This window comes from Equus quagga, chromosome 7 (assembly GCF_021613505.1).
Source record: "Equus quagga isolate Etosha38 chromosome 7, UCLA_HA_Equagga_1.0, whole genome shotgun sequence".
Lineage (NCBI taxonomy): Eukaryota > Metazoa > Chordata > Mammalia > Perissodactyla > Equidae > Equus > Equus quagga.
The window spans coordinates 12033190-12058334 of NC_060273.1; the positions used below are offsets into that span (position 1 = coordinate 12033190).

Genomic DNA, 25145 nt, shown 5'->3' on the forward strand with positions numbered 1-25145 from the left:
GCAACAGAAGGTGGCAAAGGTTAATTCACAAGCATCCTCATCACATCAACAATGGATAAAAACAGGAAATAGCACCAGTATCCAAAAGTTAGCTGTCTACTACAGCTATTTAAGATGAAGTTTCCAAAGATTTTTTAATGACATAGAGGAAACCTTATGAAAATCATACGGTATAGTCTCAACTATGTCTTTTAAAATTATAGAAAAGACTGATAGCACACTAAGTTGCTAAAAGTGGTTATTCTGGATTATGGGAATTGGAGTGATTTTTTTCTCCTTTATATTTCTCTGTATTTTCCTTTTTTAAATTTCTTTTGAGGAAGATTAGCCCTGAGCTAACATCCACTGCCAATCTTCCTCTTTTTGCTGAGGCAGACGCCCTGAGCTAACATCCACTGCCAATCTTCCTCTTTTTGCTGAGGCAGACGCCCTGAGCTAACATCCCTGCCCATCTTCCTCTCCTTTATATGTGGGATGCTGCCACAGCATGGCTTGCCAAGCAGTGCCATGTCCACACCTGGGATCTGAATCGGGGAACCCCAGGCCACTGAAGCAGAGCATGTGAACCTAACTGCTATGCCAGTGGGCCGGCCCCTCCTTTTTTTTTTGTAAGCAATGAGTATGTACTACTATTTTAATCAAGAAATAAATTTTAACTGTTAAAGGTGGAGTGGGATGGGGAAGAATACTCTTTCTTGAGCTAACAACTACTAGACTTGAACTTCACAAGAGTGGGCATCATGTGGCCGTCTTGTTTATTTCCTCAACCCAGAACCTAGAAAAGACCAGGCACATGGCAGGTGTTCATTCATATTTGACTACCCACCATCAAGAGCAGGTTAGAAGACAAGGCTTGCCCCTTTTCATAAAGGTTGAACCTCAAAAATGGTATCAAACCCAACACAATCATAAACACACTTTCAGTTTTATAACAGAGGCATGGGACTTTTGACCTTAATCAAACTGGAGACCAAACAGGCTCCAGCCCCAGATTCCGGGACGGGAGAGAAAGCAAATGCAAGGCTTGCAGCTTTAACACACTTGGCCTCGGTTCCCTCCTGCAAAGAACTGGATGCAGTTGTTGATAGTGAAAATGAGTTTTATTTCCTTGTGCAAAAGGACATTTGAAGTCAGTCTAGTTTGTCACACTTGGGTAAGTCTATGCCACATAAGAAATGGGGGTAGAAAAGGTACTTTAAGTTGTATGTAGTTGGGGCTAAACAGTAAGCGAACTCCTGGTCACACTTGCACATGAGTTCTTGGCATTTGTCCGCCGTTGGTTCTGGAAGAAATGGGGAAACTAAGGTTAGAGCAGAGACTTGAGGATAAACAAACACAAGGAAAGCCAGTAAAGCTAGAGGCAAGAAGGGTCATAAGTTGCATTTGTGTGACACTTGACAGTTCACCACGTGATCTCCATCGTCATGGCAACTCCAGGAGGGAGGTGACGTTAGCCCCATTTGACAGAAAAGGAAACTGAAGTTTTCAGAGAAGTATTTTCAGCTGGAGGGTTGAAGTCCGTACAACTTTTGGCTCCCGTTCTGCATCAACACTGCTATTTCATTTGTTGGGATAAGCAGCGGGGGCCTGGTGCTGCCCAGGCCTTTCTTTGTAATGCCTGCTCTGCTACTTCCCATCCGTGTGATCGCGCCTAAACTCTCCGAGCCAAGTCTTCATTCAAAATGGGGGCCCTATCCACTGTGTTACTGGGATCACTCGGCAGCCTGGGTGGGAAAGCCTGTGTGAGCTTGGCACGGGACGCGTGCTCAATCACTGTTGGCTCCACCTGCATTTCTCTGCCTTCTTTCTCCAAGTCTCTTTCAGATGCTCCTTCAAGAAGAACAGCTTGTTTTAGGTAACAGTCATGTATTCCATCTCTCCCCTCCATCCTGGGCCTACCTTATACAGAGATGCAAAGCTTGCCCCCCCAAGGTAAGTCTCCTTCTGCCTTGGGAATTCCACTACTAAAGATTCATTACTTTGGGTTGGAAAGAATTTCTGATCTTCAAGTCATATCTTATTAATCTAGAAGGTATAATGCCTTAAATAGCTATGGATAAGTCACCTAACCATGCCACCCACTGCCTTTTAGTGTGGGCTTTTAATTATTCACATAAATGAGGGGAAAAACTGACCCACTATTAAATCCTTCCAGATTCTTTCAGAGGCACAGTGAAGCACGAGCTCTGGAACTGGCCAGCGTGGCCATGGATGAGGGCCTGTGAGCCTTTAGACACATCACTTCACCCTTCCCAGGCTGCTTCCTCAGGGGCAATGTCGGGAAACTCATACTGCTTTTAAGGGCTGTTAGGAGAATGAGAAGAGACCAAGTTGTGAAATGCAGGGCTTACAGCAGGCACTCAGTCAGCCGAAGCGGACCTCCTTTAGCTGCCAGCTAATCTTTAAAGATCCCCTCTTAAAAGGCGCAAGTTCCCTGGCGATCCTAGCAAGGTGGAGCATGAGAGTCAGAAAAGCCATCAGCGTCTCTCCTGGAGTAACACCTAGAGAGCTTGGCAGCACCAGGAGGGGACAGAATGACAGGTGGGGATGTCGGGCAGGGGGCCTGGGACCCTCTGGCCATCATCCTAGGCCCTCTCGTGAGCTGAGTTGAGTCAAGGGGTTCTCTACATGGCTGCACACAGAGTTTCCTCTGTCAGGCCCATGGCCGCTTCAAGATTATTGCTTTAAATCCCCTCATTTTTAAATGCTAAGTCAACTACTAAATAAATAAATTATAATTTAATTATGTTAAATTACATTGAATAAATTCTATCACTGCCATAAATGGGAAACCAAAATCTTAAATTTAAGAAATTGACTTCTTAAGTATAAGAAATTGACTTTAAAAAAAGAAGCAAAGACAAATAACAAAAACCAGCGAAGATAAAGTTCTGATATCAAAGTCTAGTTAGATGCTGTTGCGTACCTGAAGGCTGTGAGCTCCCAAACTCGGGTGTCTTGGTTTTAAAAAAAAGGGCGTTCAGAATAAGAGAGGTTTAACCATCACACAACTGACACTTCCTCCTTGCCTAAGTAGGAAAATTAACAGAGGACTGAAAGGGAAGATCTTTCTCACTTAAATTCACTTGTTAAGCTTCTCATACTCTAGGAGACTGCTGGGAGGGAGGGCAAAACACAAAGCAGACCCCTCCAGCTGCGAAAGCCTGTGTTTAAAGGCTCCACAGACTGCCTTGGTTGTAATTCATTACATGGACAAGAACAGGACGATGGAAGCTGGCGTTCACCAGGCAGCCAGGCGGAGCCAGGCACTGGGCGAAAGGCTCTGCGGTCCCCATGTCATCCAGTCATCCCAGGCCTGTGGCACTGGCACCCCCACCTTACAGAAGAGAAAGCCAGGAAGGGGCAAGGGGACCAGGGCTCCAACCCAGCTCTGCCTGACGCCAGGCCTCTGACCTGTCGGCAGGAAGGGAATGGGGTGTCACCTCGGGGGGTGTGCCCACCCTTACGATTCCTGTTTCTAACAGAGGATTGTCCAGTAGAGTTTTACTGACATGGGAAACAGCTTATACTTAGAAAAATAAAGGATACAAAACATACTGTTGTATTTTTTAAAAATTAGGCACTCGGAAAAGACAGGAAAAACACCAGGTTAAGGAAGCAGTTGTGTGGGTAGTGTCTATGGGGTTCTATGTCCTCTGTTTTTACATTTTGTAATTGCAAACTTTTCTCCTTTGACCTATATGATGATTTCATAATGGAAATAGCACTCTCAATTAACAAAATTTGAAGGGTAGCTATTTCAGGGTTTAACTTACAATATTTGTTTGATTTAAAATGTCGCTATCACTCAGTGGCAGTGCCAAAAGGAGGAGGCCTGTGGGGGCTTCAGGGGCCCTCCTCCTCCCTAATCTCTACCAGGTCTCCCTTGCCCCCTCCCAGCTTCTACAAACACGCACACTTTACAGTCTTAAAAAACGCTCTTGCCAGGTAAACGCTCTTTCAGGACAAGTCCTCCAGCGGCCGGCAGGCTGCCCCCAGGCCTTCCTACACACTGATTCTAGAGGCGCCTCAGATACACCGCTTGACCCAATGCTTCTAGGGCTCCATGCTGCAGAAACGCTCACGCAAGTGCACAGAGTTATCAACTGCCATGGTCTCTGCCGCCACGGACAGCAGTTGATGGGGAAATGGTCAGAAGAAAGTACATCCACGCCACAGACCAGTTGTCCTCAACCGAAGGCAGCTGCGTCCCCAGGGGGCACTTGGCAATGTCTGGAGACATTTTTAGGTGTCATATGTGGGGCGTGGAGGGGGTGCTACTGGCGGCTGGTGGGTAGAGGCCAGGGATGCTGCTAAACGTTACGATGCATAGGACAGCCCCACCACAGAGAATTATTTGGTCCAAAACGTCAGTAGTGTCAGGATTGAGAAACTCCGCCATAGCTTATTAACTAGCTTTAAAAGAATCAGGTCGACCCATATGTTCCAAGATGTCCAAGATACAGTATTAAGCGAAAAAAATTTATATGTAGAGTGAACTAATTATTATTATTGTGGAGGAAGAGGTGCCAAACGTAACAGAAGCTAGTTCCTGCTGGTAGATGGAGCATAACTTTCTGCATTACAGTATCTCTGTAGTGTTTGAATTTTTCACAACAAACACATATTAGGTTTGAATCAGAAAAAGCATGTGGGTGAACAGATGAATATATAGATAGACAGATAGATAAAAATAATGAGTAAAAATCAGTAACAGAACCGGCGAGCCCTTCTGCCTGTAAGCTTTGCACGGGCTGCTGCACAACAGAGACACATGCACCCTCAGAGCAGTGTGACCTGGTGTGGTAGGGACTCCCGAGGAAGGAGCCATTGACGCTCCAGGGTGGCAGTGTTCCCACAGAGCTGGCTGGAGGCTCTGACTGGGTGAGTGCCCCAGCCAGCCCCTCTCCCCTCCCCCATCCATCAGTAAGCCCTCCAGCTCCACCTTCCAGCCGAGTATGTCCGGAAGCCAGCCCCTTCCACCACCTCCACTGCCACCTCCCGCCCAAGCCACCGCTCACCAGGACCACTGCAATAGCGTCATACCCAGCGCCTGGCTTCCACCCTTGCTCCCTCCAGAATATGTTCCATGCAGCAGCCAAATCAGTTCGGTTAAAATGCAAATCAGATCATGTCCCTCCTCTGCTCAAAATTCTCACGGGCACCCCATCTCCCTCAGAGGAAGGCCCCCAGTGCCCTACAGAATCTGGCCCCCATCACTCTGACATCGCCTACACTCTCACCCTAGGTGACTCTGCTCCAGCTTCACCATCCTCCTTGTGCTCCTCAGACCACCCAGACGTTCATTCCTACCGTGGGGCCTTTGCACTGGCCGTTCCCACCACCTCTTCACATGGCTCCTTTCATTCCCGAGGTCTCTCCTTCAATGGCATCTTATCAGTGGACCTTCTCAGACCCCTGAGCATTCTATACAAACGAGTGTCCTTCAACCAGCCCTCTGCTTTTTTTTATTGAGGCAAAATTCCCATAACGAAATTTATGACATTACTCATTTTCAAGTGCATGAGTCAGTGGCATTTAGTACATTCACAGTGTTGTATGACCATCACCTCTATCTAGTTCCAAAATATTTCTGTCACCCCAAAAGACACCCATGTTGTATGACCATCATTTCTATCACCCCAAAAGAAACCCCATTCCCATGAAGAAGTCACCCCCATTGCCCCTCTCCTGAGTCCATGGCACCACCGATATGCTTTCAGTCTCTATGGCTTTGCCTGTTCTGGACTTTTCACGTACATGGAATCCTACAATATGCGACCATTTGTGTCTGGCCTCTTTCACTGAGCCTCATGTTTTCAAGCTTCCTCCATGTTGTAGTGTGAATCAGTACTTCGCTGGCCTTGTCTTCCGACACGGCACTTAGAAAAGCACTCGGCACAGACGCTCCCGCCCACTCTCCTCCTCCCAGACTACAGGGCCTTGATTCTTTGTCCTGCCCGAAACCTAGCAGGAAGTCTGGTGCTGAGTAGATCATCCATAATATTTCTTGGGAGAATACAGAAAAGCCAGACTCATTTCCAGTTCTCACACCAACCCAGCAGCGAAGGTTTATTCTTCCCATCTTACAGATGAGGAAAGTTCAACTCAGAGGGATTCAGCAACTTGTCCAAGGCCACAAAGCTGAGACGGGGCGGCCCAGGATTCCAGCCCAGGATCTCCTGACCCAAAGCCTGTGCCTCCCTTGGGCTCCCACCCTTCTCCCTGAGCGAGAAAGATTCTTTCAGAAGCAAGCCTTGGTTTCACTGCTCCATGGCCTCAGGAACCCAACAGTGTCATGGTATTCGAGAATGATTAAAACCGAAAAGGAAAAATAGCTCCCAAGGGTTAAGTTTAAAATAAAGGGCTGCCAGTAAATATTATTATAAGCTTAAAAATTTTTTAAATATATTTAAGTCAGGCCCATAAATGGAAAATGGGCCACACCTGTAATTAAGTAAACAACTATGTCCAGAATATCTCCAAACAGAATAAGAGGATATTTTTAGCCAAAAACGCATAATAGGTATTTTGGTTCTTCTTTTCGCTCGGTTCAGGGAGGGTAGGTCTGTAAACAGGCATGGACTCCACCAGCAGACACACCAATGAGTGTTTTACAAACATCACTTTCACGTGGTTAGAGACGAGCGCAACATGCAGGCTGAGAGAGACAGATCTTTAACAGACTCCCCTTCAAGCCCATTTCGCCTCCTCTCTGCCACACTGGAAGGGGCAGAGAATGTGCCCAGGAGTGGGCGCAGAAGCACCAGCTTAGGCAAGACTCTTCTTTCCCTGGGGTTCAGTTTCCCCAACTCTAAATGAGAGATTGGATGAGCTGATGTCTGGGGCGCTTTCAGTCCTAAAAATGGATTATCATGTCTCCATTTTAATTCAGCTTTGCTTTTCTGCCAACTCCTAATTCACACTGAGGAGATACGGCTGAGAACATGCTTCTAGTAACCCTCATGATGGCCTCCTTCCCTCCCGAGCAGCCCAACTCTGCAGAAGCTGGGGTTTTCGTGGAGAGTCACGCCAGCTCCTCAGTTCTGTCTGGTGGAGGGAGCGGGGTTCAGAGAGAGGTTCAGATCAGGATGAGGAACAGAGGAGAAGGGAAGGGAGAGAGTAACAACCCCTGTCTGAACTGTTTATCATGTTATAAACCCTTTTTCCATTTTTGAAATACCCATCGTCCAGGTAAGGAAACTGAGGGTCAGAGAGGTCACCCATCTAGGGCAAGTGATTTTCTTTTCTTTTTTGAGGAAGATTAGCCCTAAGCTAACATCTGCTGCCAATCCTCCTCTTTTTGCTGAAGAATACTGGCCCTGAGCTAACATCCATGCCCATCTTCCTCTACTTTATATGTGGGATGCCTGCCACAGCATGGCTTGCCAAGCGGTGCCATGTCTGCACCCGGGATCCAAACCGGCAAACCCCGGGCCGCCAAAGTGGAACATGCGCATTTAACTGCTGCGTCACGGGGCCGGCCCCCCAAGTGATTTTCAACAAGGGTATCAAGACTATTTAATGAGGAAAGCAGAGTCCCTTCAACAAATTGTGCTGGAACAACTGGATATCCACATGCAAAAGAATGAAGTTGGACCCCTACCACATACATATACAAAAATTAACTCAAAGTAGATCAATGACCTAAATATAAGAGTTCAAAAAAACTATTAGAAGAAAATGGCGGTGAGTTTTTGTGACCTTAGATCTGGCAACAGAGTCTTAGGACACCAAAAACACGATCAACCAAAGACAAAAGAGATGACTTGGACTTTATCAAAATTAAAACTTTGTGCATCAAAGACATTTCCAAGAAAATGAAAAGACAACCTACAGAACAGGAGAAAATATTTGCAAATCACATATCTGATAAGGGTCTAGTATTCAGACTATATAAAGAAATCTCACAACCCAAGAACAGAAAGACAAACCACCCAATTAAAGATGAGCAAAAGACTGTGCAAAAATAAATATACATTTCTCCAAAGAAGATATAAAAATGGCCAACAAGTACATGAAAAGACGTTCAGCATCATTAGACACGAGCGAAAGGCAAATCAAAGCCACAAGAGACACTAATCACCCCCACTAATCAAATCAAAAAAACCGCAAAAAAACAAGTGTTGACAAGGCTGTGGAGAAAAGGCTCCCTCATATGTTGCTGATGAGAATGTAAAATGGTGCAGCTTCTGAAGAAAAGTTTGGTGGCTCCTCAAAAAGTAAAACAGAATTAGCAGATGATCCAAGAATTGCACTCCCAGGTATAGACCCCAAAGAACTGAAAACGGGGAGTCAAACAGATTCCCGTTCACAAATGTCCACAGCAGCGCTATTCCCAGGAGTCTAAGGTGCACACCCCAGTGCCCACAGATGGACCGACGGACAACCAAGACGTGGTCTGCAGGCTCAGTGGAATTTATGCGGCCAAAAGAGGGATGGAGTTCAGACACACGCCACCACATGGAGGAACTCTGAAAACGCCACGCTCAGTGAAAGAAGCCAGCCGCAAAAGGCCACACACTGTATGATTCCGTTTGTACGAAATGTCCAGAATAGGCAAATCTGTAGAGATGGGAAGCGAATTGGTGGTTGCCAGGTACTGGGGGGAGGCGGCTGGGGGACTGACTGCTTCATGGGTATAAGCTTTTTTTAGGCGAGGGCTGATGAAAATGTTCGGGAACTCAGTAGAGGTGGTGGTTGAAAGACATTGTGAATGTATTAAATATCACTGAATTGTACACTTTAAAATGGTTAATTTTATGTTACGTTTATTCTTAATTAAAAGGAAAAAGGAAAAAAACAGGTTCTGGAACCAGGTGTCTGGGTCATTTCTAGCTCCTCAGTTACTTAGTCTCACTTTCCCAACCCCAGCCTTACCTTCGCTGTGCCTGTATGATTATTCACTTCCTAGTTTTAAATTAGATTCAGCTTTTTAATTCATCTGAAAGGGACCTATAAATGGAAAATACCATCCATCAGAAGGCAATTTTAAAAATAAACACCTGGGGCTGGCCTGGTGGTGCAGCAGTTAAGTTCGCATGTTCCGCTTTGGCGGCCTGGAGTTCGTCAGTTCGGATCCTGGGTGTGGACATGGCACCACTTGGCACGCCATGCTGTCGTAGGCGTCCCACATATAAAGTAGAGGAAGATGGGCACGGATGCTAGCTCAGGGCCAGTCTTCCTCAGCAAAAAGAGGAGGATTGGCAGCAGTTAGCTCACGGCTAATCTTCCTCAAAAAAAAAAAAAAAAGATTTAAAAAATAAATAAAATAAAAAATAAATAAAACAAAGCAATAAGAAAAGGAGTTAGGTTTTTCCCCCCCTGAGGAAGATTAGCCCTGAGCTAACTGCTGCCAATCTTCCTCTTTTTGCTGAGGAAGACTGGCCCTGAGCTAACATCTGTGCCCATCTTCCTCTACTTTATATGTGGGACGCCTACCACAGCATGGCGTGCCAAGCGGTGCCATGTCCGCACCCAGGATCCGAACCAGTGAACCCCAGGCCGCTAAAGCGGAACATGCGCACTTAACCACTGCACCACCGTGCCGGCCCCAAGTACTTTGTTTTAAAAACCAGTGAGGTTGCCCTGAGGAACATTAACATTTTTAACTGCAGTTTTATTTTTCTTTTAACTTCAGAAGTGGCTGGTCACGTAAAATGTACAGCGATGTTAGCGTGGATCATGTTACAATCATCCTCCTTAAATGCACATTGCTTGTGGTTAAGGATAAATAAATCGAAAGGTATGTGGATAGATAGATAGATACAAAGAATGTTTCCAAAAGCCAGCATTAAATTTAGGAATAGAACTGCTCTTGGATAAGGCTGTAAGCCAGAAGCCTACTGTCTCATTAAAAAGGATCAGCCGAGGGTCTGGCCCGGTGGAACAGTGGTTAAGTGCACATGTTCTGCTTCAGTGGCCCAGGGTTTGCTGGTTCGGATCCCAGGGGCGGACATGGCACCACTCAGAAGGCCATGCTGTGGGAGGCGTCCCACATATAAAGTAGAGGAAGATGGGCACGGATGTTAGCTCAGGCCCAGTCTTCCTCAGCAAAAAGAGGCGGATTGGCAGCATATGTTAGCTCAGGGCTAATCTTCCTCAAAAAAAAAAAAAAAGGATCAGCCATGTTCCAGGGACTTTAAAGCTAAAGTAGCCTTAAACTGAGACTTTCTCCTCCACAAAATTAGAAGGACCGAAAGAGAAATCAGTCTCTCCTTTTGGGGTTCAGGGTTAGTTCGCACTGTGTTCATGCACTCCCCCAAACCCTGTGCTCGGTGGAACAGTGCTGTGTCATCTCACCGGAGGTTCTGTGTCTGGTCATCTCTTCAACAGACATTTAATGACATCTACTATGCATGCAGCCCGTGTCAGTCACGGTCCTTTCATCCTCACAATAAGCAGGCTCGATTTCTGCCCCGAGTTTACTGGTGAGGAGGCTGAGGCTTGGAGAGATCGGGGCTTGCCCCACGTCACAGAATCTGAGTCACTGACCAAGCGACTGTTGACCACTGGACTGGGGGTTGCAAGCTCGGATGCCCACCGGGGCAGTGCCAGTGAGTGGAGAAAAGGAGGCCCTTATCAAACATGGGAGTGCTCTTCATTTCGACAAATAAATGGGCCGACCACTCCCATTTTTTCTCAAAGCAGCCTTTTGGTCTACCCCCTGTTTTCCTAGGTTTGTTATGAATATTTCTTTTCCATAACAAAATCAGTGGCACAAGGGAGATGAAATATGGTTGTTGACACTTGGCCTCCATGTCAGACAATAGGGCATGGTGGGGACTGGGGCAGATGCCAGAGGTAGGCCCTGCCTATAATTGGCAGACCCTCTAAGTTCCAGCCAATGGTTGTTACTGAGTCTGATGCTGTTAGAGCCTCCAATTTTTTAAAGGAAACCAGACATTCAGAAATTCAGATTTTTTTATATGACTTGATTTTGATTTTTCAAATGCTGGCTCAAACTGCTTTTCGAAACAATGTGCAGGTGAAACAAAATATCTGCAAGACAGACGTGGCCCAGGGGCCACCAACCTGCAATGCTGTCATCCTTATTTTCAGAGAGGAGGGCACAGTGCTCCAGAAGGGGGAAGGGGTTTTCCTGGAGTCCCCAGTTAAGTGGCAGGATGTCTCTAGAACCCTGGTTCATTCCACCTGGCTCAGCCTTAGGGAAGAAGAGCCAGTGAAATGGACACTCAGGGTAGAGGCTTGGTCCAAGTTCCACATCACTCCATTCCCCAGGATGGGACCCAGCCTATGGCTTCTGGTCCTCCTAGCGCAGGACATCTGGAGCTGGAGCCTCAGAACTACGGTGTAGGAGGGCCATCAAACCATGCCATGCCATCAAACCATCCTCCCCTCCTTGAGAGGACCACACGCTGGGGCTGGGGGTGAGGACGTGGAGGCACAGAGCCCTCTCACACGCCTCTTCCATTTTTCTTCTGTTTCTAACATTTTATTGTGGAAAATTTCAGAAAGAGAAGTTGAAAGATCTGGTCAGAGAACATCTGTATATCTACCATGCAGATTCTACCCTTAATGTCTCACTTACCCCACCCTCTGTCCATCCATCCATCCATCCACCTTTTAATTTTATTTTGTTTTCATGCACATCAAAGTAACTTGCAGAGATAGTGCACTTCAGCCTTAAACACTACAGGACGTGGACTCCTTTGCTTTTTAACTTTCAATTCACAAGTAATTCATGAAGACATTCTCTTTGTAAAAAATGGAAGTAAAAAATGTAAAAAAACATTACAGAGAACATGAAATCGCCTTTACCACGACTCCCCTCACTGATCCTGTCCCTAGAGATGGCCACAGCCATCCTCAGTCTGGAGAGCATCTTTATATACCTTTTTCTGAGCTTTGCATAGATTTACATGCAACCACGGAAAGTAGTATGGTACTATTTTGCAAGTTTCTTTTTTTTCTTTTAACACAAGTTGTGCTTTCCTGGACCTGTCACTCTGTAGTCTCCTTTTTCACTCACCATCTTTCCATGTCGGCATATGGTTCTATCGTATCCTTTCTCCGGGCTGCAGAGTCTTCCACAGTGAGGACACATCCTGGGTTTACTTACCCAGGCCCTGTCTGATGAATATTTAGCTTGTTTATACCTGGTATCATTTCTTTTTTGGGTTTTGTCCAGACAGCAAAGAAATAGGTTTCTTTATTTTTCTCAAGTGCTCAGGATCAAAGATCACTTATATTCCATAAATACAAAGGATGGTCTATGGAGCATGGGAAACAGTGGTAAGTTATGACAGCCTGGATGCCCCAGCGACCCCCAGCGGGGGGAGGGGGGGTGGTGGCGTGGGGGGTACCGGAACTCACCACACACGATGGTCTGTTGGACGCACTGCCAGGAGTAGCTCTCGGTCTTGGGGTAGCAGCCAGCCTTCTCAGCGCGGATGTAGCAGCAGTCATGTTTATAGCAGCACCTGTGGGTGGCCGCAGACAGACCAGCAGTGAGGAAAGACAGGGTGCTCTCCTGGCAACCTTATTATTATCATCAGGGTCCTAGTATAAGGCAGGCCCCGGGCTGGCCGCTGGTGACACTGTGGGGAACAGGACCCTCCCTCACAGAGCTCCGGTCAGTGAGGGGGACAGACGTTGATCAATCTTCTCCCTGGTGAGGGTCTCATTGTAAACTTGCCCTGGAGGGAAGGAAGCTGGCTCTATGAGAGGGTGTACATGGAGATCACCACGCCTGGAGAGGGAGGGGCCCGGATGGCATCCTGGGCACGAGCTGTTGCTTGGGCTGAGACCTAAGGGAGGAAGAGCGGACACGAAGTTGGCCCAGGCAGATGGCAGGACATGGGTCAAGTCAGGAGGCAGGCAGGGCTTGGCTCACTCCAGGAAAAGCGAGGAGACCGGTGTGGCTGGAGCTCAGAGACGCGGAAAGTGAGGCAGTCGGAGCCAGGTTCAGGTGTGGCCAGGGGATGGAGGCAGAGCGGGACATACTGGGGGCAGCAGAATTGCTTCCCAGGATGGGGATTCTCAGGGACAAAGCCTGGACCAGAAGATGCTGTCTCCCTGTGGGTCCTCACTCACCCTCTATGTGGCCCCAGATAAGTTACTTAATCTTTCTGTGCCTCGGTTTCCTCGTCTCTGAAATGAAGTTGTTGTGAGGACTCAAAGGGGGTCTCATAACGGTTCTAGGTGCATCATAAGTCTGATCGACTTCACGTTATGTTTTTCAGCCAAAGTAATCATCCCATGGCCAGGCTGAGGGGCAGCTGGCACCAAGGTTTGGCCTTACTGGCCACATCACCCAGGAGGCCCTCTGCCTGCAAGGTAGTACCATGGGCTGGAAGCTTCCCAGTCCGAACCTCACCCTCAGTTTTGGGTACTTCCTCATAGGCCTTAACTATCCTGGACGCAGGGGGACCTTCTAGCGTGGGCCCAGGCATGTGCTTACCTGTCAATGTCGTCCACGGGATAGCCATTGCCACCCAGGCCACAGTAGCAGCCGTAGTTCACATAGGCAATGGGGCTGCGGCTGCCAACACAACTCACGGTGCCTGCCAGTTCTAGGAGCCCACGCCGGTGAACGTGGGAGGCTGGGGGGAAACAAAGGTTAGAGGCTTCAGGTCAGGGCTGCCCTGGCCCTGGGGAAGGGCACTAGCCTGAGAAGGGCCTGGATGACTGGGTTTGAATCCTGCTTTTCTTACTTCCTAGCTGTGTGACCTTGGACAACTTACTCAACCTCTCTGTGCTTTGGTTTCCTCATCTGTCAAACAGGGAGATAAGGGGACCTCACTTCATAGAATAAAATGAGATCGTGCATATAAAGCACCTGCACATAACAAGCTATAACTATTATTAACAATATCTTTAAGACAGCCATGAAAGAGAAAACACATCACAGAGCCACAGCATCTGAAAGATCACACGCCTGGGCCTTTGCACAGGCTGGTCCCTCTCCCAGGAATGCCCTGATCCCAATCCCCTGCCCTTGTCAATTCCAGATTGCAAGTTGTGCATCAAATCTCTGTCCAGATGGCTGTGGTCGGCACTGGACATCAGAGATGAGCTAAACAGGGTCCCTGCCATCAAGGAGGGCCTCCCCGTTCCTGGGTCTCATTTCCCCCCCCCCCCCCCCCCCAATTCCCCTCCAGACTCTGGCTCAGGGCCCTTTGCATCTCCTCTTGTTTTCACTGACAGGCACAGCTTCCTCCCACACAGGGAGGCCCTGCGGCCCGAGCCAGCCATTTCTGCGGATCTCCGTGTGGCTCTGACACATAGCAGCAGGTAGTAGGTGTGACTGGAGCCCCTCATTTCACAAGTGGGGAAGAGGCCCGGGCAGAAAAGACGACCCCCACAGTCACACAGCCAACAAGACCCTGACCTGACTGGGGGCTCCGACCCAGGCTTCTGACTCCCAATCCAGTGCTCCTTTCTCTTCACCCAAAAGCAGCAGGGGAGGGACACCTGGCAGGGCGATGGAGCTGAGGGGCAGCAAGGGGGCCACTGCTCGGGGTGAGGGGCCCTCCAAACCACTGTGACCTGGGCATCAGAGAAGCCCAGAGCGACCCCTCCTTCCCGTGAGGGCAGTGGGGCCACTCTCTGGCGTTAGATCAGAAACAACAGTCAGAGCGGCAGGAGGGAGACCCTCACTTGAGCCCGCCCTGCACCAGGCACCGCGCTCCCCGACTTACAGGCACCAGCCTTGTCTGTGGACAGCTGTTGTCCCATTGACAGGTGGGGACACTGAGGCTACGAGAGGTGCAAGGACCCTCCCCAGGTCGTAGGGCAGCAACCGCCCAGGCTGCCCGTCACCTGGGGGCCCGCTCTCGACGGCTCCAGGGACTGAGGAGGCACAGGCGGCTTACGCACGGCAGGCGGTCATCCTGTTGCTTTTGTATCTTTTTGTCTAGAACAAGTGTCTTAATCACACTGACTTTTTTGAAGAGTCCAGGCCAACATTAAAACCAATTTTTCATTTTTCCCTAGTGGAAAAAAGTAGCATATGTGTGTGAGCAAACAGAGAGGAGCTCAACAGTAACAAAACGTAAACATGAGTTTAACGCTTTGCCTTCCTCCGGATGACCAGCGCTCACCCTCACAGCGCCTGCCCCAGCGCTGCTCCCTGCTGCCCACTTCTCTGCCTGAAACCTCCGTGGCTCCCACTGCCCTCTGGATCAAGATCCCCGAGGCCCCGCAGGAGCCGGGCCCTCCCGCCTCTTCAGCGTCCCCTCTCCACCAGCCCCACAGACCCTGCTTATCATTTCCTGTTCCTCCAGTTAAACTTCCCATCACATATACCCTGTGCAGCAAATGCCCTCACCCCTCCTCACCCAGCTCGCCAGCCACCTCCTTCTAGAATCTGCCACGTTCCCAGGTGACCACAGGGCCCTTGTCACACTGTGCTATCTGCTCGCAGGAGTGACCCTCCAGCCTGTGGCTCTCGAAGGGGAGATCTCGCCTGTAGGCAGCTCCAGATCCCCTGGCGCGCAGTGGCCTTCCAGATAAGGTCCCTTGACCCCTGGATCCACCAGACCCCATGGAACACTCCCGGTCTAAGCATAGCTGACAGGGCCCCAGTCTTAACCCCACACCCCAAATCTGTCCCCGGAGGCCCCCCCACCCTGACCTAACCACGCTCTGGCATCTCAGGGTCCCAGGCACAGCCCTCCAGAGAACCCAGGCACGGGGCGGACACCCAGCAATGGGTTTGGAACCAAGAAAAACACTCCCTCTGTGCCAGCTGAGGTGGGGCAGGTCATTCTCGGGTCTGTTTGCTCTGTCTGCCCATGGCAGCCTCTGCTGGAAGTGCCAAGGCTGTCCAGGCTTCCTGGGTGTGTGGAGGGTGGGTGTGTGTGTGTGTGTGTGTGCATACGCGCTCCTCTCGGGGTATCTTGCCTGTGTCTGTGTGTGAGTCCTACACCCAAGTGCCCAGGCGAGGCTGGGGGTGTTCTGTGCCTGTGTCTCCACGCTTGTGGTGTCTGTATATTCCCTGTGAGTGTGTGTGTCTGTGCACACAGAAAGGGGTACTAGCCACAGGGACCTCTCCAAGGGTGACATCCAGGGGTGGGTGAGAAAGCAACATTATGATCTTCCCTGGCCCCAGGTAGGGCTGGGCCCCTTCTTCCCCAGCTCCTCCTAGCCTCTGGGGGACCCCTGGTAGTCCTACCTCAGCCCCAGGGACAGGTGGAGTGAAGGGGCAGTTCACAGGACCCCAGGCCAGGCGGATGGGGAGTGACTGGCAACTGGAAAGGGTTACAGCGAGTGGAGGGGGGTCTGGGGAGGACCCTGAGGCCCTGGGGTAGGACTAGGCTAGTTCTGGGTCCCTAGGAGGAGAGAATGAGTAGGGACTCCTGGGGGGGACCGGGGGACAGGGTTCTTGGAAAGCTGGGAAGGAATGCGTCAGTAGGCAGCGGAAAAGACGGCTGGGGGCTGCAGGGCTCCTGGGTCCCTGGGGAGGGCTGCTGAGCTGGAGTCCTCGCAGAGGGGTGGGGAGGCAGGGCTCCCGGGTTCCCAGGGAGGGCTGGAGGAGCCCGTGAACTCCTGGGTCCTCACTTACCCTCGCTGAGCCAGAGCACGCGTCCCAGCAGAAACAGCACCACCACCACCACCGGCAGCATTGTGAGGCGCAGAGGCAGCCGACCCACCAGACGGCAGCAGGTGTGGGACGCCCCGGCGGACCGCCGCGGTCGCCGAGCCCGGGCCGACCCCCTCCCGCGACGCCCCGCCCGACCCCGCCCCCGGCCTCACCCTCCCGCAGGGCCCGGGCGGAGCCGGGCAGGGGCGGGCACCTGCGGGGGCGCGGAGAGTCTCTCCCGGACCTCCGCATCTCGGCGTGGAAGGGGCGCGCGGGCCGCAGGGAGGATCTGGCCCCGGCGTGTCTCGGACTGGGGCTTGGGGAGAATCACGGAGGAAAGGCGTGTGGCACGGGTCGGGACGTGGAGTCAGTGCGCAACAAGGGTTCTCGGCTGATATTACTATCTGCAGCCACCTGGCAGCGCTCACCTGGGCGTCCAAAAGGAGCAGAAGCCTTGGGGGCGGGGGAGGGACTGAAGTGATATTAAACATTTTAAATATAGGTAACTTAGCACTGCTGCTGCCCCTCGAAATCAACTCTGCAATCCCACCACCACCGCCGTAATCAGGCACAGGCGGTCAAACATTGACGCACCGCCCGGCTGGAATGGTGGGGAGGGGAGTGAGGCCGCCCCTCACCCCAGCCACTTCCGCCTCAGGCTTCTCTGTTCAAGGGTGATAGGCCCCTCCCAGGGACTGTGTGTGAAGGGGAAGACGTACACAGTAGGTGCTCAGCATTTAAAAGAGATGACAATCATGGCACGCATCTGTTCCCCTTTGTCCCTGTTACGAGCCCTACCGAATTACTCATCAGTGGAACCCGAGATTCCTCCCACCTCCATCGCCAAGCTGTAGTAAAAGGATCGGCAACTAAGGGGATGTCCCGTCTCACTGGCTATAGTATGCTAAGGGCGCCAGGCACGTGGGTTTATCACAACCTCAGACCCCTTGGTGTCCCCTTTTCACAGGAAGAAACTGAGGATCAGAGAAGCTAAGAACCAAGAAGTAGGGGAGCCCAGATTCAAATTCACTTCTACGTGGTTCCAAACCTGGGTCTGCCTCCTTTGATGGAAACCTGAGGCACGGACCATCCATCTGCCAGGCTCTGAGGTCACTGCCTCCCCACTGGAGTGAGCCCCTCAAGGCGAGGGCTGGGTCTCTCCTCTTGAACACCCAGCATGGGCCTGCCTGACACAGAACAGGTGTTCAATTAAGGTTTGCCCACATGGGGAGTATGGGTTTCATACTTTCCAAAGCATGGGGTAAAAAATATTTTCTTCCTTCTAAAGGTCTGCCATCGGTAATGCCGGATAAAACATCCCACATAAATCCAGGAGAAAGACTTTTGCTTTCAAGGAATTTCCCAATCAATATGCATAGAGGAAAACTCATTTAGAATGATACATCCTGTGGGGGATCAGAATAGGCGGCCCCAAGAGGCGCCCCTCTGCTATGCGGATTATTTTGAGCTGCAGATGATAAAGGCTCAGAAGACTCAGGAAGAACATTTGACCTTCCCCCAAATTGCCTAAAAAAATTTAAGATAGAAGGACCTGTTCCAAGAACGAGTTATCACCACAGATAATTTTAGGTATGGTAGACAGGACGGCATTTGGCAAGGGCCATCTTATCAAAAGATCTCTTTTGGGTCCCATGGTCCATAGATAACCCAGCAAACAAGTATTTATCAAACATTTGATTTTCCATCTCCATGTAAATTACCTTCCCCCTTTTTGAAGGCCCAAACCACTGACCCCAACATCCTGGTTTGTCTTTAGCTGAGGAGGGTATTTAAGGTGGTGGCTTCAGCCATTTTGGTGAGTTACTCGGTTTTCCTGGGTTTCTACCATATATACATGTTATTAAACTTTGTTTGATTTTCTCCTGTTTTTCTGTCTCCTGTCAATTTAATCCAGCCAGAAGGACCTAGAAAGTATAGGAATAGTTTTTCCTCCCCTACAGTCCGTTATAATTAACAAGTCAGGAAATCTATTCTCAATATTAGAACTTTTGCACCCAAAACTCTACCACTTTAATTTGTTAGCCAAAATCATCTGCCAAGCTCATTTATACAGGATAAATTGTTCCAAATTATGTCAGACAACTTGTTGTTTAATGAGTATAGAGTAAATACATATGCATTCACCTTTTGATCCAGCAATCCAATTCTGAGAATCTAGCACAAAAATATACTGATAAAAAGATGTAATGGTGCATGCTGAAGGAGATTCATTTTAACACTTTTATAACAGCTAAGTAATGGAAACAACTCCAATGCCTATCAATAGGGGAAAGGTACAGCCTCACAATTTTAATGTTTTAATCAGGAACAGTACAGTTTTAATGAGAAAGAACTCTGCATATAGCTATGAGTGATTGCTAGGATATATTGTCAAGTGAAAAAAAAGCAAGGTGTAAAATAGTATGTATAGTAGGCCCTGTTTTGTTTAAGAAAGGAGGGAAGGATATAAATACATTTACATATGATTTTTTTATATATATAAAGTAACAATGGAAAGATAAACCAAAAACTAATAAAAATGGTAGGGGAGTATGAGAACAGATTGAGTAAAGGGTAGAAGATAGGCTTCTCAATGTATTTTATTAGTTTTGACTGTGAATTCATGTAAAAGTTTTACATCATTTAGAAATAAAATTAAGTCAAAAAGGACAATATCCCCAGAAATAAAAAACAAGCTGAAACAAATGAACCTATCTACCCAAGTAGTTGGTAAGTAACCACAAGAAGGGGAATTATTTCAAGAGACTTTAAAACAAGGTATTGACTGTACATCCAAGAGACAAAACACCTACACCAATAGAATATAAACATTAAAATAAAGTGAATACAGCAAATAGGAATAGAAAAAACTTCCTCATCTTGACAGAGAACATCTACAAAAAAATCTATAACTAACATCATATTTAACGGTGAGAAACTAGAAGCTTTCCTGCTAAAATCAGGATGCTAAAGGCAAGGATGTCTTCTCTCACCACTCCTTTTCAACACCATACCAGAAGTCCTATAATTGCTATAGACGGAAGGGTCCTCCCAAAATTCATATGGTGAAATTTTAACTGCCAATGTGATAGTATTTGGAGGTGGGTCCTTTGGGAGGTGATTAGATGGTGAGGGTGGAGCCTTCATGAGTGAGATTAGTACCCTTATAAGAAACCCCAGAGAACTCTTTCACCCCTTCTTCCATGTGAGGACACAGTAGAAGACAGCTGTCTATGAACCAGGAAGTGGGCCTCACCAAATGCCAAATCTGCTGGCACCTTGATCTCAGACTTCCCAACTTCCAGAACTGTCAAAAATAAATGACTGTTGTTTATAAGCCACCCAGTCTACAGTCAGTTGTTATAGCAGGCTGATGGGACTAAGACACTAATGCAATAAGACAAGAAAAGGAAATAAAAGGTACACTGATTGGGAAGGAAGAAATAAAACTGCCTTTGTTCACAGATGACATGATTGTCTATGTAGAAAATCCTGGAACTAATAAGCAATTATAGAAAAGTTGCAAGATACAAGGTTAATATGCAAAAGTCAACTGCTTTCCTGTATACTAGCAATGAATAAAGGGAATCTGAAATAAAAAACACAACACTACTTACATTAGCACTCTCAAAATGAAATACGTAGGTATAAATCTTACAAAATATGTACAGAATCTATATGAAGATAAAAATAAAACTGTTGAACAAAATCCAAGAATTAAATAAATGGAGAGATATTCCATGTTCATGGATAAGAAGACTCAATATTACCAAGATGTCAGTTCTCCCAATTTGATCTAGAGGTTCAATGCAATCCCAATCAAACTCCCAACAAGTTATTTTATGGATATCAACAAAGTGCTTCTCCAGTTTATGTGGAGAGGTGAAAGACCCAGAATAGCCAACACAATACTGAAGGAGAAGAGCAAAGTCAGAGAAGTGACACTACCTGACTTCAAGACTTACTATAATGCTACAGTAATCAAGACACTGTGGTATTGACAAAAGAACAGACAAATTGATTAATGGAACAAAATAGAGAGCCTGGAAATAGACCTACACAATTATAGTCAACTGATCTTTGATAAAAGGGCAAAGGCAATACAATGGAACAAAGCCAGTCTTTTCAACAAGTGATGCTAGAACAACTGGACGTCCACATGCAAAAAAATGAATCTAGACACAGACTTTACATTCTTCACAAAAATTAACTGAAATGGATCAGAGACTTAAATCTAAAATGCAAAACTATAAAATGTCTAGAAGATAACATAGGAGAAAACCCAGATAACTTTGGGTATGGTGATGACTCTTTAGATCCAACATGACCCATGAATAAAATAATTGATACCCTAGACTTCATTAAAATTAAGAACTTCTGCTATGCAAAAGACACCGTCAAGAGAATGAGAAAACAAGCCACAAACCGGGAGGAAATATTTGCAAAAGACACATCTGATCAAGGACTGCTATCCAAAATTTACAAAGAACTCTTTTTTAAAAATTTTTATTTATTTTTCCTTCTTCTCTCCAAAGCCGCCCAGCACATAGTGTATATTCTAGTTGTGAGTGCCTCTGGTTGTGCTATGTGGGGTGCCGCCTCAGCATGGCTTGATGAGCAGTGCTCAGTCTGCCCCCAGGATCTGAACTGGTGAAACCCTGGGCTGCTGAAGCTGAGCTCGTGAACTTAACCACTCAGACACGAGGCTGGCCCCACAAAGAACTCTTAAAACTCAACAATAAGAAAACAAACAACCTGATTAAAAAATAGGTCAAAGAGCTTAACAAACACCTCACTAAAGAAGATACACAGATGGCAAAGAAGCATATGAAAAGATGCTCCACATCGTATGTCATCAGGGAAATGCAAATTAAAACAACAATGCGATACCACTACATATCTATTAGAATGTCCAAAATTCAGAACACTGACAACACCAGATGCTGGTGACAGGAATTCTCCTACATTGCTAGAAGGACTGCAAAATGGTACAGCCTCCTTGTAATATAGTTTGGCAATTTCTCACAAAACTAAACATACTCTTACCATACGATCCAGCAATTCCTCTCCTTCATGTTTACTCAAAGGAATTGAGAGTTGCTGTGCACACAAAAACCTGCACACGACTATTATAGCAGCTTTAACCATAACTGACTCAACTTGGAGGCAAGCAAGATGTTCTTCAGTAGGTGAGTGGATAAACAAGCCGTGGTACATCCGGATGATGGAATATTATTCAGTGCTAAAATGAAATGAGCGATCAAGCCATGAAAAGACATGGAGGAACCATTAGCGTATATCACTAAGTGAAAGAAGCCAATCTGACAAGGCTACATACTATATGAGTCCAGCTATATGATATTCTGGAAAAGGCACAACTATGGAAACAACAAAACGATCCATGGTTGTGAGGGCTGAGGTAAGAGGAATTGGCAGATCACTGATGACTTTTAGGGTAGTGAAAATACTCTATATGATGTTACTGATGGATGGATGTTGTTATACTTTTGTCCCAATCCATAGAATGTACACCACCAAAAATGAACTGTTGGGGCCAGCCCCATGGCCAAGTGGTTAAGTTCACACGCTCCACTTTGGCAGCCCAGGGTTTCACTGGTTCCGATCCTGGGCTCAGACGTGGTACTGCTCATCAGGCCATGCTGAGGCGGTGTCCCACATGCCACAACTAGGAGGACCCACAACTAAAATATACAACTATGCACTGGGGGGATTTGGGGAGGAAAAAAAGCAGAAAAAAAAATTTTAAAAAAGAACTGTAAGGCAAACTATGGACTTTGGGTGATTATGATGCTTCAATGTAGGTTCATCCGTGGTAAAAAAAATATATATATATACCATTCCGGTGAGTGATGTTGATAATGGTGGAGGCTCTCCATGTGCAGGGGCAGGAATGGGAAATCTCTGTCCTTTCCTCTCAATTTTGTTGTAAATCTAAACTACTTTTAAAAAATAAAGTCTTTTAAAAAATTCCACTTCAGTTTAAAACTCCACCCACATAAAGGATGTAAGGTTCTCCCTCCTACCCATTTGGCAGGTGAGACCTGAAGTGGAGGGGGTGAGACATCATCTATTTTTTCTTTCCCCTTCTTTCCATTTTCTAAGCCTGTGGTCTTCATAGAGAGGTGTAGGAACCATAGGGAATACACAAGAAAATCCATTGGGATGGGGGAGAAAAGATTAAAACTTCTATTTACATTCATTTTTATCTAAAAAGAAAAAGAAAGAAATTAAGTTTTATTGAGAATTTAATGCAGACTGATGAGTGATGTCATGTCCTCCTATTCTGTGGTCCTGTCGGCACACACATATATTGACAAAAGAGTGGAACTACCACAACATAAGGGCATCCTCTCTCGTTTTCCACCTGCAGTATTTTGTGATGCATTCTAATGTCCAGTTATTGGATTTACAAATTATATTATGGTTCTAAATAAACTAACCTTCACAAAATGGAAACAAGAAAATAGCAGAGCTAATGCTTCTTTGACTCTTGCAAGGAGCTCTTTTCCAGCTATATTTGAGGTAAAAATAACAATCTAATCATATCTAAAAAAAAAATTAGTCAAGGGGTGGGCCCCGTGGCCTAGTGGTTAAGTTCGTGCACTCTGCTTAGGCGGCCCAGAGTTTTGCTGTTTCGAATCCTGGGCACAGACATGGCACTGCTCATCAAGCCACGCTGAGGTGGCGTCCCACATGCCACAACTAGAAGGACCCACAACTAAAAAGTGCACAACTATGTCCTGGTGGGCTTTGGGGAGAAAAAGGAAAAATAAAAAAATCTGAAAAAAAAAAATTAGTCAAGAAAATGGAAAATTATCAAGAAGGCTTCTCGAGTAAAGCGTTTATATCCACTATGGTTAACAATCTCACCCCAAGTGGGCATTATGCCTTGAGGTATTAGGTGATGATAGTATGAAGCCATTGTGATTGCCAAGATATTTAAAAATATTATTTACTTCATCTTTATCTCAGCCTTTCAAAATGTAGACTTTCGCATTTTCTACTGAAAACCTCGTACCTCCCCAGAGTTCCCTGAGCAGGGAAGATGTAGAAACGTCCCCGCTACGCCGGACAGTGGAGATGCTGCAGCTGCATCACCACCGCTCCGCCTTGCCACCCCCCAGTCCTCCTCTCCCTGCCTTAGCACACGTCCATCTACCCAGTTTCCCTTTTTTTACAGCCCCTCTCCTCCGAGTCTTTCTACTAGTAGTAGCTTGGGGCTTCCTTCATGGCACTGCCCACAAACCCCTCCTTCACAAGTCAGTTTCTTCAGCCTGGGGAAAGGAATGTTGGGCAGGGTAGTGCCCAACGGTCTCATTCCCTGCGAGGGACTCTGGCCCGAGCTGACAGAGCCCTGGGGACCAATTCTGGAACATGGAGGAAAGCCCTGCTTAACGTCCCGTTAAACTAGTATGACTGCATTTAAGATGAATGCCCTCTGACCCAGCAATGTCTCTTGTAAGGACTAGGAATTTACTCTGAGGGATTTGTCAGATGTATACAATGAGACCTATACCCAAGGATGGTCTGCATCCTCAATGGGGAAAAACTAGGAAAACTGAATCTTCAACAGGAGATTAAATTATTATATAACCATCCCAATAACTGAACACTAAGTCATCATCAAAATTATGTGGGAAAAAATTTAATGATCTGAGAAAAGATTCACATATGCTCTTTTTGGGATGGAGGGGTTGGTGAGGAAGATTGGCCCTGAGCTAACATCTGTTGCCAATCTTCCTCTTTTCGCTTGAAGAAGATTGTCTCTGAGCTAACATCTGTCTCAGTTTTCCTCTATTTTGTATGTGGGACACCACCACAGCGTGGCTTGATGAGCAGTGTGTAGGTCCACGCCCAGGATCCAAACCCATGAACCCCAGGCCATGGAAGCAGAGCATGCGAACTTAACCACTACACCACCAGGCCGGCCCCCACATATGTTCTTGGGGCAAAAAACTAGGTTGTAACACACTAAGCACAGTAATACCTATACTCTGCATTTGTCAAACGTCTATATACTACTGAAAAAAGGCACAAAGGCTATACACAAATTTAACAGTTTTCTCTGCTGATTGTTATTCTTTGTGTTTTTCTAATTTTTCTACAAAGAATAAGTATAACTTTTCTAATCAGAAAAAAATATGTTTTAAGAAAGAAGATAGTTCTTTTTTCTAAATCATTATCTTGATGATTCTTAGAATAAGAGTTACAGGGGCTGGCCCAGTGGCGCAGGGGTTAAGTTCGCACATTCTGCTTCTTGTGTGGACGTGGCCTTGCTTGGAAGGCATGCTGTGGTAGGCGTCCCACATGTAAAGTGGAGGAAGATGGGCATGGATGTTAGCTCAGGGCCAGTCTTCCTCAGCAAAAAGAGGAGGATTGGCAGTACTTAGCTCAGGGCTAATCTTCCTCAAAAAAAAAAAAAGAATAAGGGTTACAGAAATGTTTAAAAAATGTGTTTTAAAATGCCAAGAGGCGCCATCCCTCCCACCGCCAAATTCCATTCTTAGTCTCCCTCCCCCACCTACCAGCACCTTCCCCCACAAAAATTCTCCAACGACAGAGGTAGAAACTAATCAAA

At 47.1% G+C, this 25145-nt stretch overlaps 1 protein-coding gene across 1 annotated transcript; it reads right to left on the bottom strand.

The window, feature by feature from the left end:
- Positions 1–652: 652 nt before the first annotated feature.
- On the bottom strand, positions 653–16589 carry LOC124241976 (group 10 secretory phospholipase A2-like). Its single transcript, XM_046666393.1, has 4 exons — positions 16529–16589; positions 13424–13565; positions 12337–12443; positions 653–1282 (listed from the first exon to the last, which is right to left on the bottom strand). The coding sequence occupies exons 1-4, from the start codon at positions 16587–16589 to the stop codon at positions 1131–1133; spliced, it is 462 nt and encodes a 153-aa protein (XP_046522349.1). The 3' UTR covers positions 653–1130.
- Positions 16590–25145: the final 8556 nt, after the last annotated feature.